This window comes from Zingiber officinale, chromosome 5B (genome assembly GCF_018446385.1).
Source record: "Zingiber officinale cultivar Zhangliang chromosome 5B, Zo_v1.1, whole genome shotgun sequence".
NCBI lineage: Eukaryota > Viridiplantae > Streptophyta > Magnoliopsida > Zingiberales > Zingiberaceae > Zingiber > Zingiber officinale.
Window position 1 is genome coordinate 23204155 of NC_055995.1, and position 20668 is coordinate 23224822.

General features: G+C 43.9%; 1 protein-coding gene across 1 annotated transcript; it reads right to left on the reverse strand.

Moving 5' to 3' along the window:
• Window positions 1–14966: 14966 nt before the first annotated feature.
• Window positions 14967–16951, reverse strand: LOC121984239 (hydroquinone glucosyltransferase-like). The gene has a single exon (XM_042537078.1). It carries the CDS (start codon window positions 16609–16611, stop codon window positions 15184–15186), a length of 1428 nt encoding a protein of 475 aa, XP_042393012.1. The 5' UTR covers window positions 16612–16951; the 3' UTR covers window positions 14967–15183.
• Window positions 16952–20668: the final 3717 nt, after the last annotated feature.

Below are 20668 nucleotides of genomic sequence, written 5' to 3' on the forward strand. Positions count from 1 at the left end.
AAAGTTTGCAAAGATCTCAAAAGTTTCGTCTTTATGTTTTAAGAATTTAACCCAAGTAAACCTAGAATAGTCATCTATTATTACTAAGCAGTATAAGTTTCCATTTATGGATTTAACCCCATGGGAGTCAAAAAGGTCTAAATGTAGAAGTTCTAATATCGAGTAGGTTTGTGGTTGATTGGTTGGTTTGTGAGTGGATTTTGTTTGTTTACCTTGTTGACAAGCATTACATATGGTTGAATCTAGGTTAGGTAATTTCGGTAAGCCTCTTACTAGTCCATTTAATTTGCTTATATTTCTAAAGTTGGTGTGAGACATTCTCCTATGCCATAACCAAGTCTCTTCTTTTTGTGTTAAATAACATTTAATTGAAGAGGTGGTTAAGTTGATAGCATAGATGTTGTCTTTTCTAAAACCTTTTAGGCTTATAGTAGGAATATCTAGATGTTTGATTAAACACTCTGTGGATAGAAATTTAACCTTATACCTAGTATCACACAATTGACTTATACTCAGGAGATTGTATTTAAAATTCTCGACAAGTAGAACATTTGTAATTATGAAATCTGTTTTTAGTTCAATATTACCTATTCTGATCACCTTGAGTTTGCCGTTGTTTCCAAAGGCAACTGTTCCTAAGCTTTTGTAGGTGAGTTGAGTGAACTTGGTGTGATCTCCAGTCATGTGTTTGGAGCAACCACTGTCCAAAATCCACTTGATTTCCTACAATGAGTAGGATTTAAGGTTAGTCTTTAAAAATAGTTTTTCAGGTTAATTTGGTTTTAAAATAATTTTTTTTTAATAATTTTTTAGGTTAATTTGGTTTTAAAATTAAAAATAAATTAATCGTAATTCATTTTAATTCGAAATTCGATTAGTTCAAAAACTAATTCAGTTCGAAATTTAATTTAATTAATTTAATTTGAAATTTAATTTATTTAATTTGAAATTTAAATTAATTCAAAAATTAATTTAATTTGAAATTTCGAAATTTGATTTTGATCCTTAGTCATCTCACCCGATCTAAGTTGTCAATCAAGGAATCCTATAGTTTTGTGAGATGGATTGGATTTTTAATTATGGAGTTTTGGTTTAACTTGTGTTAGATTCAGTTTTAGCTTTGTTCTCTACAAACAGGCATTCTTCGGATAAACTTTTAAGTTTGGTGAGTCACATGGACGTCATTAGAAGTAACCAACCTTTCGAGGTTTTCCGAATAGTCCTATCCACGGAGCTTAGTACTAAACCTTGGTCTAACTGGTTGGGATTCATTTAAGGGTAGATTTGGTCAGTTCCACTTGGCCAAATGCACCAGATCGAAACCATATCTTTCTAGACATGCGATGCCCAAGCTTCCCTAACGTACTATCATCCAAAAACTTCACCAGTACCATGATTCAAGTTAAACTTGGTCTCTTTTTAGCTAATCCTAATTACCCTGCCGGGTTAGTTTGTTTAGGTTACCCTATCGGGTAAGTTAGTTTTGGAGGTGCCAGCTATTCTGGAGCCTCCCCCTGAATTATTGGTGTTTAATTTAAATTTTCGTTTTAGGTTTGTGTCGATTCCTTTTATAGTTATAATTAACTTGGTGATAATTTATATTTTGTTGAGTTTTAATGTTTTTAAATTTTGATTTCTTTGATTTGTGTTTTGGTTTTTGATTTAGTTTATTCGAGTTTATATAATATATTTTTTCTTTAGGTATGTAATATTGATTAATTCCTACTTGCGTGGTCAAACACGCTTTCGGAACCCAAGCTTGATTAGTTGATTTGTATTGGGTTATTAAAGACTTAAAGGTTTTATTTGAATTCGACTTGTATCCAAGTCCGGTTTTATTATAACATGCTTTTTGATTGTTCAGGATTAAGTCTAGATTTTTTGATCTTGTAGTGAATTTCTCTAGTATTTCTTTTAAGTTATTAATTTCTGATTTTAATGATGAATTATCTTCAAGTATTAGATCTTGAGTTGGATTAAAATGTTTTATTTGTTCCTTGAGGTCTTGATTTTCCTCAAGGAGTGATTTGTTTTCATTTTCTATTTTAATTAACTTACTATTTAAGCAGGAAATAATTTTTAAAAAAAAATTATTTAAATTAAAATATACCTCATCCGGGCCTTCGGAAACGAGTCCGGACTCGTGGCTTGATTCGGGTTCAGACCCGTCTTCATCTTCCGACTCATCTTCCGTTTCAGTTTCGCGGGCCATCAGCGCGAGATGGCTCTGGTGTTTCTGCTCCTCTGCCTCTGATTCGTCCGAGGAGTCGTCCCACGTTGCTTTGAGGGCCTTCTTTTTGGTTGGCTTCAGTTTGTCGAATTTCAGTCTTGGGCATTCGTTCTTGTAGTGCCCCTTTTTGTTGCATCCGAAGCACGTCACGTTCTTTTGTTCCGAGGGAGAACTGATCTTTTGAAGGTCCTTCTTCTCCTTGTGAACATTTTTCTTACCAGGTTCACCAGGTGTTCTTCGTCTTCGGTATCTTGATCAAAATCTTCTTCAGATTCAGGCTTGTTCTTCTTTTCTTTGGATGAGCCTGCAAATAAAGCAATACCTTTCTCGGCTCCAGCATTAGTTTGTTCATGTAATTCTAACTCACAAAAAAGCTCGTCTAATTTTAACTTAGATAAATTTTTTGAAATTTTGTAGGCATCTACGATTGATGCCCACAAGCTATTACGAGGAAAAGCATTTAGTGCGTACCTTATTAAATCTCTGTTTTCCATCTGGTGGCCTATCGCGTGGAGTCCGTTGAGGATGTCCTTGATTCTTGCATGCAGTTGACTTGCCGTTTCCCCTTCCTGCATTTTTATATTAAATATTTTATTTAAAAGTAGGTCTCTTTTTGTTACCTTCGCGTCACTTGTTCCTTCGTGCAACTCGATAAGTTTGTCCCACAATTCTTTAGCATTCTGATGTGGTCCGACCCGGTTCAGCTCTTCTCGTGTTAGGCCGCAGTGTAGCGTATTGATCGCTTTGTTTTCTGTCGACGCCTTTTTCCTCATGTCCGGAGTCCACTGTTCCGTGTCTAGTGGATTTCCGGAGTTGTCAGTTGGAGCTCGGTAGGCCTTTATAACGCTGAACCACTGATCGTAATCCGTCTTAAGGTATACTTTCATTCTTTTCTTCCAGTACGAAAAGTCATCCTCGTTGAATAGGGGAGGACGTACTGTGCTAAAGCCTTCTAGTTGAGACATTCTGCACACAAGTAAACAACGAAAAAGAATATCCCAAGACTTGGTCTTGGATTAGCTGTGCGGGAAAAAATGATAAGAATATCTAAATTAGTGTTACACCAATATAGATTTAATTGCAACGGAGAAAAAAAATTCCCAAATTAATAATAATATCAGATTAGAATTAAGCGTAAAAAAAATATTTTCACCCCCTGTCTGATTGGTGGTTGCACCAAATCAGAGCGGTACCTGCTCTGATACCACTTGTTGGATCGTGAAACGTCGATAGAGGGGGGGTGAATATCGATTCGAAAAACAACGAGTATAAGAGAGTTAAGCGCAGCGGAAATAAAACAGCTTAGACAGATGAACACGATGTTTTTACTTCGTTCGGAGCCTGTGACGACTCCTACTCGAAGGCCCGTACTCCTTGAGTACTTTCGTTGGGCAATCACTAGCAGTTCGAATATTATTACAATTTAAAGTACAGAAATGCTAATGAAAATAAAACAGATACCGACAAGAATTAAAAGACGAGGAAACGAGCATATTATCGGATCTTTGTTAGCGTCGCAGGAGCGCAGAGCAGTAGAGCAAGCAGTCTGAGAGTTCTGAGTTGATAATTTGATCTCTGCCTCTGCCCCATCTTTTATATGAAGCTCGGGGCGCCCTGGATCGCTTACAAGCGCCCTGGTGAGACGTGGCAAGTCCAACCAGCGAGCTCCAAGTGGCGATGCGCGGTCAGGATAATTTTTGCCTCCAGGGCGCCCGGGTGCCTCCCGGGCGCTCGGACCTCCGGGCGCCCGGACCACCTTTTTCCAGCGAACAACTTTCCTGCAAAACAAGGTTAGTCCGAGACAAAATAGATCCTGCAAAATAGAGTGTTAGCATAATTACAGTTCAACAAAGTAATAGCAAAGAGTATGACTTAGATTCCGTCTTTCCGAGACCGGAATCTAGTCACGATCTCGACTTAGATATCCGAAATGGATCTAAGCCGGATCGACGCCTAATGTTCCCTTCCTGGGAACGCGTCCTCGCAGTCACTCCCCTCCAGTGACTTACCTCACTTACCTGCCAGACGTCCGATCAGCCCTTCGACCCGTCTGGACTTCTTGCCAGCTATCCGGTCAGCCCGTCGACCTAGCTGGACTTCTCGCCAAGCGTCCGGTCAGCCCGTCGACCCGCTTAGACTTCTCGCCAGCTATCCGGTCAGCCCGTCGACCTAGCTGGACTTCGTGCCAGACATCTGGTCAGTCCGTCGACCTGTCTGGACTTTTCCTGCACACTCGATCAGAGTGTTTAGACAATAATAAACTAACTTAACCTGATTTGTCATTAATGAAAACCTGGGTTAAATCGTTAGTGCAAACCGCACCAACAGTACTAACCAGGACCAAGGTATAAGGACAATAGGGTCGTCAGACCGAAAGTGTCATAATCGTGTATGCATGTCAATCATATGCATCCATATAAATGCAGCAAGTAAATGCAGCAAACACAAGCAATAAATGCATCATGCATATGATGCAAATGTCATGGTCACCCCTGACGCCAGTCAGCCATGTCACACACAATGGTGAGACCGAGTGGGTAGTGCTGTGACAACCGTGCACTCTGCCATCACTGCTCCTGATGAGTGACCGAGTAGACGGGATGCGGTCGGAGTACACGCATACTCCTACCCCAAATCATAAATGGGGGAGCGCAATGCTTTCATCTTCCGGTACACCATGACGGGGAGGGATCCCTGACGTGCTACCATGCTGCGTCACACTACCCATGAGCGGACCAACGGAGCACCGAACAGAGTCAAACTGACGTGCTACCACGCTGCGTCACGCTACCCATGAGCGGACCAACGGAGCACCGACAGTGATGAAACTGGCGATGTGCTCAACAATAATAGAGCAGACTATCGCGCAGCATGCAATCATGCGAATGGTGCATGATGTTGGTGCAACCTTAGGTCAAGGTTGACCTGGTTGACCCGACTCGAGGTGACTTGACTCGAGTTGTATTTTGATGTTTGACTTGGGAAGATTGTCGGTGCAACCTTAGGTCAAGGTTGACCTAGTTGAGTTACATGTTGATGTTTGACACTCGCAAGAGAAGTTCTATTCTTGATATGGGACAAGAATAGATGTTTGGGAGATTATTGGTGCAACCGTAGGTCAAGGTTGACCTGGTTGACCTGATTCGGGAAAGAGTCCAAGTATGGAGCCTTGGCACTAGAAAAGTCCAAGTATGGAGACTTGGCACTGGAAAAGTCCAAGTATGGAGACTTGGCAACGAAAAAGTCCAAGTATGGAGACTTGGCACTAGAAAAGTCCAAGCAGGGAGCTTGGCACGCGAAAAGTCCAAGTATGGAGACTTGGCACGGGAAAAGTCCAAGTATGGAGACTTGGCACTAGAAAAGTCCAAGTATGGAGATTTGGCACTAGAAAAGTCCAAGTATGGAGACTTGGCGAGAATTGGCCCGGAGCTTGACGGGGAAGACCTAACTAGGATGTTAGGCGGTAGAAAAGTCCCAGTGAGTGAAGCAGGCGGTGGGAAAGTCCTAACCGAGATGTTAGGCGGTTGGAAAGTCTGGTGAGTGAAGCAAGTGAGAAAGTCCTAACTGGGATGTTAGGCGGTGGGAAATCCTGGTGAAGGCGGTGGAAAGTCTGGTGAGTGAAGCCGGGCAAGGAAAATCCAGATAGATCAAGGGTGATTGGACATCCGGTGTTGAGAAGTCCAAGTGAGTGAAGCTTGGCATATGGAGTCGGAGAGGGCTCGGTAGCTCGTTCTCCGAACTAGGTTAGAGAGGGCACTCTAAACCTAGGAGTTGGATCGGTCTGCAGACCGATCCAGTGAAACTCAGTGTTTCTGATCGGTCCGGTGACCGATCAGATTCCACTCAATAGCATATTGTGGAGTTCTGATCGGTCCCTGAACCGGTCATGGAGACGAAGCTGAGGCTCGATCGGTCTCCACGACCGATCGGAGACGCAGCCACGGTGGGAGAGTTGGGATCGGTGCGGGGACCGATCAGCCAGCTGATCAGTCCCCACGACCGATCAGGCAAGCCCCAGACCGATCAGGCTGAAGCCTGATCGGTCCAGGTTCTAGCCGTTGCGTTGCAACGGCTAGTTTCTTCGCTGTCTTCTTCGCAGGTATATTGGGGTCGAGGGCAGCTGCTGCACGTATCTTCTTCTTCTTTTCTACTGCTGCTGAAGCTTCTGCTTCAACTGAGCTTCGATTGAGCTCGCCTCCGAAGCTTCGCGTGAGCTTCCAGTCGTCGACTTGCTGCTGCGTTTGGGTTGTGAAGTTGCTGCTTCACCTCCAGTCGATAAGAAAGCAAGCAATTGGTAGAGCGCTATTGTATTCATATTATATTGCTTTTCTTACTGTTCTTGTACTCTTTATTTGCTGTTGCAAACGTTTGTGGCGAGGTTTCTCCACCCACAAGGAGTATATTGTATTAGCCGGTTCTCCGGGGACTCATCCACCGACGGATTGACTGGACTCGTCCACCTTACCGACACGCCGAGGAGTAGGAGCCCTAATCTCCGAACCTCGTTACATCCTTGTGTTAAGGTTTGGTTTTCTTCTCTTTCGTTTCTTTGTATTTTCCGCTGCGCTAACACGTTTTGTAGAAAGAAACGACGATTTGGGGTCGGCTATTCACACCCCCCTCTCTAGCCGCGTACAAAGGATCCTAACAAGTGGTATCAGAGCAAGGCCGCTCTTCGACGGATCAACACCCGGGGGAGCACGGGCTAGAGATGGATCTCTATGGAGAAGATGTCACGATTCAACCCTTCTACGAGTCTCACGACAACTTCACATATTGGAAGGTAAGGATGATGTATTTTCTTAGAACTAATATGTTACATTGGTTTTGTGTACAAGAAGGGTTTTCCCCTCCGATGGATGAGGAAGGAAAACCTATCAAGAAGAAGGAGTGGACGAAAGAGCAAATCCGACAATCCGAAATCAATGACGAGGTAACAAAAATTATTGAATTTGCTTTGCCTAATAATGTTTTGTGCAAGATAGATAAGTACAACAACGCCAAGGAATTGTGGAACAATTTGGCAAAATTCCATGAAAAGGAGCCTAGTGAGCCAAGTAGCTCACATCATGGAGGAAGCGAATTGGAAGTTGAGGGCTACTCAACATCCAAGGAAGAAGAGGAGGAGAGCTCTTGTTCAAGATCGAAGCAAGAAGAGGCATCTACCTCCGGAAGGGATGAAAAAGAAAGCTCATCTACATCCACAACCCTAGGTAACTCAAACACTGTAATTTCAAGAAAATTACACATAATGTGCTTTGAGTGTAGGGAATTTGGGCACTACAAGAGTAAGTGTCCAAAGAGGGTTAGGAAGACTCCACCGGCGCCAAAGGTCAAGAAAGCCGGAGTCCCGATACGCAAAGGCAAAGAGCACGTGGTGTGCTTTCAATGCAAGCGAAGGGGACATTATCGGAGTCAATGTCCGAGGGGGAGGCAATCTCACAAGGACAAGAGACCGAGCACTTTGATAGGGGGAGCTAAGGCAAACCCTAAGGTAACATTTAAGGCTCATTCGTGCAATTCTAGTAGGATACATGCTAGTAATTTTATTGCATTAGTCAATAATGATAAGCATGTTAACACTAGAAATCAATACATGTGCTTAGGTGATAAACATGTCAACCTAGATAGGGATACTACTAGGAATGCTAACCCTAGGATTAACAGTTCTAAGGTTAAGGAAAACCTAGGTAGAAACCCTAAATCAACTAGACACATGCCTAGGAACACCTCAAGAAAGAATGACAAATCAAAACTTGAGATAATAGAAAAGGAGAATCAAGTCTTGAGGTCAAGGCTTGATACCCTAGAAAAGGCCCTTAAAAATTTAGAGAAGTCAACCCTAGGGCCTAAGGGTCAAAAGTCCCAGGACAAGAAAGGTTTGGGTCACAAATCTAAGTCCCAAGTGGTCAAGCCCACTTACCACAATGTTCCATTCGATTATGGAACAAAACCTAGGGCTAGGAAGACCATTACCAAGGTTACAAGAGGAGTCACCCCTATAGTTGACCTTGATGAGACCCAAATGACCAAGGCTTCAAAGCCTAAGAGGGTCATTAGGAGGGTTGCTAGGGAAGTCATCCCTAGTGAATATTTAGTGAACCCAATGAGCTCAAATAGGTATTGGGTTCCTAGGAGCATCTTCTCTATCCCATAGATGGGTTAGAGAGTGTCAACTCCAATTAGAAGGGTAGTTAACCCAACTTTGAGGAAATTGACACTCAAGGAGCATTTTCAAGGTTTTGATAACCTTTGAAAATGAAAAAGAATTATTATTTACTCCTTGAAGAGTAAATTGTGCCATATTTGAAAAATATCGATTTTAATCTTATTTGGCACAATTTAAGAATACCTAGAGAAATATCATAATTGGGATTTTGGTTTTCTCTTAGGGATATATGGGCAATCTAGGGTTAGATTTTAAGTTAGCTAAGGCTAAGGATACTTAGATAGGGAATTTAGGTATTTTATTTGTGCTAACTTGCCATGATTGGTTGCCATATGTCATGCCATGACATCATATTTATTTTATTATCATTTGAAATGTCATGATAATGCTTAGGCTAGTTTATATGTCATACTTTATTTAAGTTTTCAAACTTTATGCCATGACATCATGACATTGGCACATGTTTTTACTTATGATATCATTATATGACATGTCATCATCTCTTGCATTATAATCAATGAAATTGATTTAAGGACAAACATATAATTTGATATTGAGATCAAATTGGTGTTTAGAAAATGCATGAGAACTTAGCCTAAGTTGACCTTAACCCATATCTCACATCAAATTGACTTGAATGTGGTTTGATACACCTTAGATGTGTGTGAGATATTATGATCATGAGTTAGGATCAAGGTGCATAGTCCTTGTACCTAGATGACCCTAATTCAAGAAATTAAGGATCATAGGGAAAGCTTGTGTACAAGTCATGTACATCTAGCCCTAAGATTATGGTCCTAAATTCAAAAGGGTTAAAATCATTTTGAAATTGATTTGAAAAACCTTGATGAAGCCATCCTCGTGATAGCACTCATCATTGAACATTGTGATACAAAGTTGAGTTAAACTTTGAACTATTTCAAAGTTTTTGAACTTTGTATCAAGATTGAAAAATGGAAACTATTTTCATAAAAAACTATTTTTCCTTGATAGAATATGGTATGAGGAATGTATCCTCAAAATTTCACAATTTTTCGAATTTTCTGAAATTTGTTGTGAGTTTCTGAATTTCGGGAGCGAAGAAATCAGAAACCGCCTGATCTGAACTTGGATCGACCGATCCAGGGAAGGCTGGATCGGTCTGGGGACCGATCCAGAGGGGTCTTGATCGGTCCGGTGACCGATCAGGTGTGCTGAACTTGCTGAATTTCGACTGTGGTCTGAAATTTCAGCTGTGGGAGTTGAGTTTCGGGTTTCTAAAGGTTTGAAACTCTCCAAGACATTGTTGGTGCAATGGTCAAGGGGGAGTTGACCTTTAGGGAGAGTTTTACCTATTAGTCAAGGGGGAGTTGACTTTTAGGGGGAGTTTTTACTCCTTAAGATTTTTGAGGTTTAGTGATATGGGATTATCACTAAGTTGATTGTTGAGTTTAGTATCAAGGGGGAAATTAAGAGTTTCAATGAAAGGTAAGGGACTTTCATTAGAAAGAAACTCTTGACCTTGATACCCTCATTTTTCTTTTTGATGTGTGTCAAAAAGGGGAGAGTGTTCATTGGAGAATTATTGGAGAACCCAAGTTAGGTTATCGGGTTAACCTAAGCTAGGGGAAGAATGTCAAGAATTGTTCGAGAAAAGAACATCGGAATTCTTTTTGATGTGTGTCAAAAAGGGGGAGAATTATTGGAGAACCCAAGTTAGGTTATCGGGTTAACCTAAGGGGAGAATGTCCGGAGAATGTTCAAGGAAAGAACATTGTACATTGGAAGATGGTTGGAAAACCTAAGTTAGGTTATCGGGTTAACCTAACTTGATTATGGGTTTTGTCAAACATCAAAATGGGGGAGATTGTTGGTGCAACCTTAGGTCAAGGTTGACCTGGTTGACCCTACTCGAGGTGACTTGACTCGAGTTGTATTTTGATGTTTGACTTGAGAAGATTGTCGGTGCAACCTTAGGTCAAGGTTGACCTAGTTGAGTTGCATGTTGATGTTTGACACTCGCAAGAGAAGTTCTATTCTTGATATGGGACAAGAATAGATGTTTGGGAGATTATTGGTGCAACCGTAGGTCAAGGTTGACCTGGTTGACCTGATTCGGGAAAGAGTCCAAGTATGGAGCCTTGGCACTGGAAAAGTCCAAGTATGGAGACTTGGCAACGGAAAAGTCCAAGTATGGAGACTTGGCACTGGAAAAGTCCAAGCAGGGAGCTTGGCACGCGAAAAGTCCAAGTATGGAGACTTGGCACGGGAAAAGTCCAAGTATGGAGACTTGGCACTAGAAAAGTCCAAGTATGGAGACTTGGCACGGAGAAGTCCAAGCAGGGAGCTTGGCACGAGGGAAAGACCTAACTGGGATGTTAGGCAGGTGGAAAAGTCCTGGTGAGTGAAGCCAGGCAGTGGGAAAGTCCTAACTGGGATGTTAGGCAGTTGGAAAGTCCTGGTGAGTGAAGCCAGGCAGTGAGAAAGTCCTAACTGGGATGTTAGGCGGTGTGGAAATCACGGTGAGTGAAGCCGGTGGAAAGTCCGGTGAGTGAAGCCAGGCAAGGGAAAATCCAGATAGATCAAGGGTGATCGGACATCTGGTGTTGAGAAGTCCAAGTGAGTGAAGCTTGGCATATGGAGTCGGAGAGGGCTCGGTAGCTCGTTCTCCGAACTAGGTTAGAGAGGGCACTCTAAACCTAGGAGTTGGATCGGTCTGCAGACCGATCCAGTGAAACTCAGTGTTTCCTGATCGGTCTGGTGACCGATCAGATTCCACTCGATAGCATCTGTGGAGTTCCGATCGGTCCAGAGCCGATCGGTGTGAAGGTGAAGAAGCTTCTGATCGGTCCGTGGACCGATCGGTGTATCTGATCGGTCTCCTGGCCGATCGAGAGGCGAAATCGCTCACTGGGAGGCTGGATCGGTCCGGGGACCGATCAGCCCTGATCGGTCCCCACGGCCGTCGAGCAACCGATCAGTGGCCTCGATCGGTCAGTTCTAAGCCGTTGCGTTGCAGCTAGTTTCTTCATTGTCTTCTTCGGTATATTGGGGTGAGGCGCTACGGATCTTCTTCTTCTTTTCTACTGAACTTCTGCTTCAACTGAGCTTCGATTGAGCTCGCCTCCGAAGCTTCACGTGAGCTTCCAGTCGTCGACTTGCTGCTGCGTTTGGGTTGTGAAGTTGCTGCTTCACCTCCAGTCGACAAGAAAGCAAGCAATTGGTAGAGCGCTATTGTATTCATATTGTATTGCTTTTCTTACTGTTCTTGTACTCTTTGTTTGCTGTTGCAAACGTTTGTGGCGAGGTTTCTCCACCCACAAGGAGTATATTGTATTAGCCGGCTCTCCGGGGACTCATCCACCGACGGATTGACTGGACTCGTCCACCTTACGGACACGCCGAGGAGTAGGAGCCCTAATCTCCGAACCTCGTTACATCCTTGTGTTAAGGTTTGGTTTTCTTCTCTTTCGTTTCTTTGTATTTTCCGCTGCGCTAACACGTTTTGTATAAAGAAACGACGATTTGGGGTCGGCTATTCACACCCCCCTCTCTAGCCGCGTACAAAGGATCCTAACACATGATACTAAGCATGGAAAAAATACTGAGCAGCATAGCAATAATCCATATACATGTAAAATATGTACCATCGGAAAGTGAATCAAATCAGAGTACATAGACCAGATAAGGTATCAAAATCCTAGGTCCTGAACATGATAAATAACCTGATTGTGTCACTACCTCTATAAATAGGCATAATCAGGTATACACTAGCATGATGTGCAAAATAAATAAACAAGCAAACATGTAACAGGTCAGGTAGTGATCAACCGAAGCAAATGAGAAATATAATCATTGCTATATGTTAAAAACATTATTATGCATATCAAAAGACATAAAGTCAAGTACCCGCCTCCAATAAGAAAAGTCCAAACAGGTCCAAATTCGACATCGAGAGGCTCGTCCCGCGTCAAAGTTCTGTGTCAATCACATAATTTTATTTAACTAATTACATATATAGCAAATAACTAAATAAGATTCCCAACCCTATTTAGGGAACCCCTAATCGAAGTACGATCACTAACTAACCAATTACACAGATTCCAACCTTTAAAGGAATCTGTTAGACATCCATATTAACCCAACATCTAGATTAAACTAACCTTAACAGCTTCCTCCTTTAAACCCTCAGCTGAACCAAGATCAGCCGCAGCAGAATGAAATCCCTAATCTGCCATATAAACCAAATCCACACAATTATCAATTCCTCCACAACAGAATCTGAGAACAGAAACACAACCTACCTCCAATCCAGATCAATGAGAGGAAGAAGAATTCGATATCCGAAAACTGGCACTGTGGCGCTATCCAAAGCCAGGACCCGTGTGTTCTTGCCGATGAACAGAGAGATAGATTGGTGCTAGGCTCGCGGCATCTTCGGCCTGGAGGGTCGGAGGAAAAATCGACGATGCTAGGGCACAAGGTCGGCGGTGTCGCAAGAGGGTGAGGGAGGCAGTAGCGCTAGGGCACAGAGGAGGGGCCGGCGATCGGCTGGCGTCGGCAGTGAAGTCGCCGTCGGTTGTTGGGTTCGATAGCAACACAGAGGGGAAAAAGGGGGGATCGGCTTAGCCGATTAGGGCACGGCTACGGTCGGCGAGGAAGACGCGAGGAAGATGGAGGGCGACACAAGATCAGGGAAGAGGAAACCATCGCGTGATGGTTTTGGCAAGGGGTCGGCGGCTCGGCACAAGGAGGAAGGGAGATCGCGCGTGAGAGGCTCAGTGAGGGCACGGGGAGGAGAAGAAAATAAATAAGAAAAAGGGAAAAGAAAATAAATAATTAAATAAATCTTTTCCTCACTTAAATGGGTAGCCTAAACAGGCTTTCCCGGGGTCCAGTTTTTATCCCCGTAAACTCGTCCATACGAGCTCCGAAAAATTTCCAAAAATTCCGAAAAATTCCCTTATTATTATTCTCTATTTTTCGGTATTTTACAATGTATGTATTTATTGCTTCAGATTGTCACCGGTACAAGGGAGATGCTGCCGAAATTTTTCGGTAGGGACTTCTCTGGGGGCGTGACAGCCGCTACCTCTGTATCCCTTTCTCTGCGTCGACACCCTCATGAGCAGCCTCCTCTTCCCTTCCTCTCGCCGGCAGCCTGAGCGAGCAACCCAGCGCCGACGTAGACTTCAGCGTTAGGGCCACTACCACCATCTCCTAGTGTGGGCAACCTCCAGCGCCATAGCCCCTTCACCGGTTTCGTTCCCTCGTGGCTGCCATCTCCAACAGCCACGGACAGACCCATGGCTTCGGCTAACCTCACAGTGTCATTGCCGCTTCCGACATCCCCATCATCAGATCCGATCATCCAGCGCCCTTACCCTTAGGTCCGACACTGATCCAGCCCCCGATCTACGTAGTCATGTGTTGTTGATGCGATACCACCTCCCCCGGACTACTGCCGTTGGGCACCTCGCTAGTGTGTGCCAGTCCCGTGCCAATGTAGTGTTCCGGCCTTCGTGTCATTATTATTATTCCGGCATACGTGTCGATATCATACTCTAACCTGCGTGCCGATATCATATCCCGGTCCGCGTGCCGCTATTACATCCCGGCCTGTGTGCCGCTATTTGCTCTCAACCTACGTGTCACTATTATCTCCCAGTCCGCATGTCGTCTTACGGATCCAGGCCACATTTAGCTCCGTGCCGCTAGACACAACTCCACATCCGACTCCCATTCTCCTACTCTTCCGGGTCATTTTCGGTTATGACAACTCGAGCAGCGTCCCATCCGAGGACACCCCTGGACCAGGGTACGCTCTCCATTCATGTTTTATACGCATTTTATTATTTTATGTCTTAATCTATTACTTATATACTCGTTGGATTTACCTCAAACATCAGGGTACCAAGGATCGGGGCGATCCGATCGCTGACTACATGTAGCGTTGACCAAAAGACTTCTGACGACTTTATTAATATAGAAATCATCTCAGAATACCCTCTTCAAGACGTTACGATACGATCAATATTCTATCCATTTTATTCCTGGTATGTCTGACTCAGATTTCGAATCGAATGATTCTAAAATAGGAAAAATAATTGTTTAAATTGTTTGGTTATTTTGCAAGCATTATGACTTTAGTTCTTTCATATTAAAAAACAAGTATAATAATTCTACGACTCATAATAAATTTAATCAAAATAGTTAGATCTATCCAAACTGCCAGATGGTTTTATCTGGACAGGTGCATTACATTAATTAGGTGGTAGATCTACTTATTTTGAATAGAATTAGAATTTTTCATTAAAAATTAAGGAAGGCACTTTTTAATTATAAAATTATAAAATTATAAAATTTGCTTTTGAAATTTTTCTGACCGTAAAATTCGATTAGGTACACGTGTAAGGGATGAAGATTCGAAACATGCATCCCATCATTTATGGTGCTTTTATTGCGCAATGACCACTAACTCGCGCATTCACCGGGCCACAATTATTAAAGACGCGCTTGTCCGTGCCTCCACCATGCTTCTTTTCCAAAAAAGAGAAGAAATTCAGTCCAGGAAGGCAAGAATAAGAATTGATACGCGCCAAAAGTAAGTGAAATGCGGATGCCACACCCAACGACAAGTCTACAACTACATTACAATCCCCATAGAGGAAAGCTGCTTCACACTGTTACACACTTTTACATTACATTAGGTTACATTTCATTTCATTTAGTGCCGTCGGCCACTTCAATTACGAGGGAGGAATTAACGCCATGTTAGAGTTACATGGCTTGATGCTGGACTAATTCAATTTCTGGACTTCCACCTGTTGACCACTTCGTCGAGCGCTTCCAGCGCGGCGCCGCCCTCCTCCAGACACCTCAACGCCGCCTCCTGCAGCTCCGACACCCGCTGCCTCGCCGACTTTCCTTCCTGCCCCTCCATCAGTTCTTTCACAACCCGCGCCACTTCTTCGCGCGGCACCAGTCCGTCCTCCGCCGCCCTCAGCCGCAGCGCGATCTTCGCCCCCTCCGCCAGCATCACCGCGTTCTGCCTCTGTTCCGCGAAGAGCGGCCACGCTATGATGGGCACTCCCGCCTTCACGCTCTCCAGCGTCGAGTTCCATCCGCAGTGGCTTAGGAAGCCGCCGGTGGCGGCGTGGCCGAGCACCGAGACCTGAGGGGCCCACGACGGGATCAGTAGCCCCACCTCCCGGGTCCGCTCCACGAACCCGGCGGGTAGGAAGGGGAAGGGATCCGTCTTGCTCTGGGTCGTGAAGTAGTTAGCGCTGGCGTTGCCGCCGTCGCTGGGGCTCCGGACCACCCACAGGAACCGCTGCCCGCTCATCTCCAGACCCAGAGCCAGCTCCGCTAGCTGCGCCGTTGTCAGGGTCCCGCCGCTGCCGAAGGACACGAACAGCACCGACCCGACCGGCTGCTTGTCCAACCACCTCAAGCACTCAGCGTCCTCTTCGGCCCCGGCGGGCCGGGACTGCGTCAGCGGCCCGACGAGATAGAGAGGCGGTTGGCCCTGCTTCAGGACCTTGGCGGCGTCCGGTTCGAACGCCTCGAACGTGTTCCCAATTATGCCCTCAGCGTCCCGGTATCGGCGCCCGTGGCGGAGGATCCACTTGTACACCTCGTTGGACCGGTCCTGGATCGGGTGAAGCAACTCCGGTCCAGGGATCGGCACGCAACCAGGAAGGCGGAGAGGCTCGGGCAGGTCGCGGTACTCGCATGCGACGGAGGCGTCGAGCTCGGGAAGGTGTAGGATGAGCGAGAGGGTGAGGAGATTGGAGGGGAAGAACAAGTACGGCGGGACCCCGAGGTCGCGGGCAACGGCGATGGCTTCGGTGGCGAAGAGGTCGCCGACGAGGGCGACGACGTTGAAGGAGGCCTGGAGGCGGGACAATTCGGCCCGGAGGGTGGGCACGGAGCGGACGGCGACGACCGATATGATGGTCTCGATGCGGGCATCGGGAGGGAGATCGTCGAAGGGGACGGCGGGGAGAACAAGGGAGGCGACGGACGGAGCCAGGGAGGAGAGTAGCGCGTCCTGCGCCTTGGAGGCGAAGACGGTGTAGGTGATGATGGTGACGGAGAAGCCATGACGGTCGACGAGGAGCTTGGCAAACTCGGCAAGAGGAATCAGATGCCCAGCGCCAGGCGTGGCCAGCAGCACCACGTGAGGAGCGTCTGCACCGCTGTCGGACTTGTCGAAGCCCTTCGCCTCCATGGCCGGAATCGCGCGAATTACTAATACCCACCTAGTGTTCGATCTTCTGCCTCCGAGAGATTGATCCCTACAATCGAAGTCCGTGGATCAAATCACAATATATAAGGAAACGAAGGGCGAAGAACATGGAGAACCGAAGAAAAACAAATCGAGTAGGGCGTGTTTGTAAATACCAGAGGGATGTCAGCGAGATGGCACTTTAAGACGGTACGGGGGAAGAAGACTGGGAAATGACGTAGACACGGCGTCAGCATGAGCTAATTCTATTTTTATGATTACAAAATCACACGACGAATTCAAAGTTCAAACCCTCTGCACAAGTGTTTAGATCGCCAACTTAAATCTATGTGTTAATATTTTTCATAAGGAATTTAGCATTATCTTTTAATTTTAAATACAAAATCATTTCAGTGGTACAAAAACACCTGCGGTCGAAATCATTAAAAACTACTGGATGATTTGATTTTGTTGAATACAAAATTATAATAAAATAAAATATTTAGTAGGTGAAGACAATAACACACCATTAATGGCATACAGACAAAGGGCACTGTGGTGCGGAATGATCCTTCGCATCTTCTAGGGTGAACTGGTAAGTATTTCACATATTAATTACAGATTATATGTTTCACATAATTGAGCGGTGAAGACACATGATCAATATGGTACATATGAATTGAATGATAGAGAGAGATATGAGATTACACATGGATGTCTTCTATGACCTTGGTCATTGACCACATAACCTTTACTAGACATTATAAATTAATAGGATGGTTTGCTTATTCCATTGATTGATAAAATTATAAATTTAATTGGTTCCGGTGGAGTCATTTTGATTTTTTTTTTAAAAAAAATTGTTTTTAAGTGTTAATCTTATCCAATTTTTAAAATACTAAATTTCATTAAATATAGGGGGGAAGAGTTGAGTGTATTGTAGGTTAGACAATGAATGATCCTCCTAGTCAAGCTTGGTTACATGGGATGATATTGCATTTTGATTTGGTTTGATCCACTCTACACATGAACATATTCCCACCCTGGTCAAATTAGATATCTTCTACAATCTCCTATTGAAGAATCATAAATGAGTTGTATTTGTCTATATACATAGCTTTATTTTGAGGGCATATATAATACTTGGGGGGTCCTTTGTCCAAGTATAATATTTATTTATTTATTGGAATCTCCTTTTAGGGGAAGAAAGGTGGATTGTTAATATAGACAATTTAGAAGATATAGAATGAGGAGACATGTATGGTTGGTTAGGTGTCATTTGTGTATTTGGTGAAATTTGGCATATCTTAACCAAATCCTTTGCATGAGCTCGCCATGTATTTGTATTGTCTTGAGAGGTTTATTTATCTTATAGTTTAAGTGTTTTATCTATCTTTAGTTTCACTGTTTATTGTTTTCTTTAGCTCTTGGAAGTCACTTTGATCATGATAGGTGAAGGGTCAACTTGTTACTAAAAAAAGATAGGGACCACATTCTAGTCTCTTCTCATGCAAACATTGAAGTAAAATAACTAACATGACTCCTTTGTGTAGGTCTCTAGATGACCAGTAAGATGGGGGAGAATTATTTGAAATTAAAAGAATATTCTTTCTAGATCTTTGGACTAAGTTAGACAAACACTTGTTAAAAAATAGAAATATAAATGCATAAAAGTAAAGAAAGAGATAAGAATATTTATTTGGTTTACAATCAGAAGATTGTTAATCCAAGACAAATGTAACTTACTAAAATCTCCTTCTCCTAAAGGCAGAGTAGCCTCTTACTACGTTGAAAACTTAAAAAAGTATAGAATCGAACTAGAAGTTGAAGTACAGAATTCGTTTACATGTGTTGTTCTAAACTCCTAAGACCAGGCCTCTATTTATAATCTGCTGGTCGAATTTGACTGTTTGCTGACGTGACAGCTCCAAGCGCTTGGAATGGTTCTGGGCACCTGGGCATGGATAAAACTTTATCCACGTCGCAATGGTTTGCAACTGTGCGCAAAGGATAAACTTTATATGGTCCGGGCGTCAGAACCGTAGGCGCCCGGACCGTGTTCACACGACTTCGAATAGCTGCGCGTCGAGGAGGTGCCCTTGGGCTGCCCCAAGGGGTTCAGGAGCCTGGACTTGGTCCAGGTGCCCAAGCAGTCAACAGCAGGTTGACTGCCCAGATTGTCCTCTGTTCCGGCTCTGTTCACTTAGGTGATTTCTGCCATCCAGAATAAGGCTCACCTGAACCCATTTTCCGACCTTCTCTTCGAGCAAGCTTCTACTCCAGCTTCTCGTCCCTCTAAAAAGTCACGTGCTTCCTTCTTGTCCGCTAGCGTAGTCTTCTGCAACACCTTGTCCCTCAGATACATTGAGTCTGTCGACTCTCTCCCATATCGTCTTTCTCGCTAGCTGCATTTTTTGCTTAACTTCTTGTGCTGCTAAGTTCTTACACACGTAGATACAAGACATCAAATAGACATAGGACCTAACTTGACTTGGATGATCATATCAAAATCACCACGGGGTACTTATAAACTCTTCCTTTTCGATGTGGATCAACATAGGTTAAGTTAGGATAAAACAAAACATTAAAGTAAATGAATATGCAAATTAAAGCATTAAATATACAAATTAAAATATACCCCCTAGACTTAATCTATAATGCTCCTCTTTGATCACATTAAAAATAGGGGTTAAGAAAAACTTAAGGGTTACACAATTAGTGACTAAGACTTAGAGAACAAAATTTGAAAAGTATTTTTTGAAAATTGAATTTCATGATTTAAAAATTAGTTTTTAAAAGAAATAATTTTAAAATTATTTTTAATTATTAAAAAATCTAAAAAATTTTATGACGGTTTAACATAGTTATCCAAAATAGTGATAAAATTTTTATGAAAAAAAAAACATTAATTAGAGTAGTAATTGTTGGGACCTTTGTGTCCACTAGAGGGGGGTGAATAGCGGTTCGTCGTGCACTTGTGCTTGCTTCGTCTTGATGATGTGCAGCGGAATACAAAGACAAAAACAACCACAACGCTAACACTCGAATTTACTTGGTATTCATCTCAAAAAGAGGTGACTAATCCAAGGATCCACACACTCGAGCACTCTCCACTAGTAAACAACTCCTTCTCGGTCGCAGCCGGAGGCGGAGAAGCCTCGTACAAACACACACAACACTACAACACTCACACAAGAAGAAGATACAAAAATACAAATGAAATACACCCGTCTTCTTGCTTACTTGTTGATTATTGTTGCTTCTTGAACCTTGGGGATGCACCCCAAGAGCCTTCAAGAACTGGCAGAGAAGCTGGGAGAAGATCGTCGAAAAATCGCTGTGAGCTCGCAAGAAAAGATCGCAAAGATTTGCGGAGAAAACGCTCCGCCAAGGCTTTAAACAATACTCCCAATCGATCCAATCCATCCCCAATCAATTGCCACGTCAGCACCACTCCATCCTAGCCGTCCATCTCTCGTTTCCTGCCCAACGGTCACTTCCCAATCGATCGACCGATCGATTGGGACCGCCTGAATCGATCGCCCGATCGATTCAGAACCTTTATGTGCTCTCGCGATCGCGCGAGAGCTTCTGCTGCCCAATCGATTGACCGATCAATTGGTAGCTCCCAATCGATCACTCGATCGATTAGGAATGCTTCTGTGCTCGCGATTTCACATCCCAATCGATCGACCGATCGATTGGGCCTTCCCACAATCGCAGCACACTCCAATCGATCCACTGATCGATTGGACTCTGGTTCAATTGATCGCCCGATCGATTGACCAGCCTGAACTTGACTCAAACTCAAGTCCAAATTCCCAAACCCAACTCCCGGTCAACCGTGACCTGTTGGGTCTCCATGCCTAGCACTTGGTCACACCCCGACCAACCTCGAACTAGCCTTCTAGCCTCCTCTATCAGCCTTGCGTCTCTCGGATATCTTCAATCCTTCACGCCTTGCCTTCAGGAGCTTCCTTCGGCCTCATCCTAGTTATCGAGTTCTCCTTGCCAAGTCACACTAAGACTTACCTTGCCATGACCACATGCTTGGACTTAC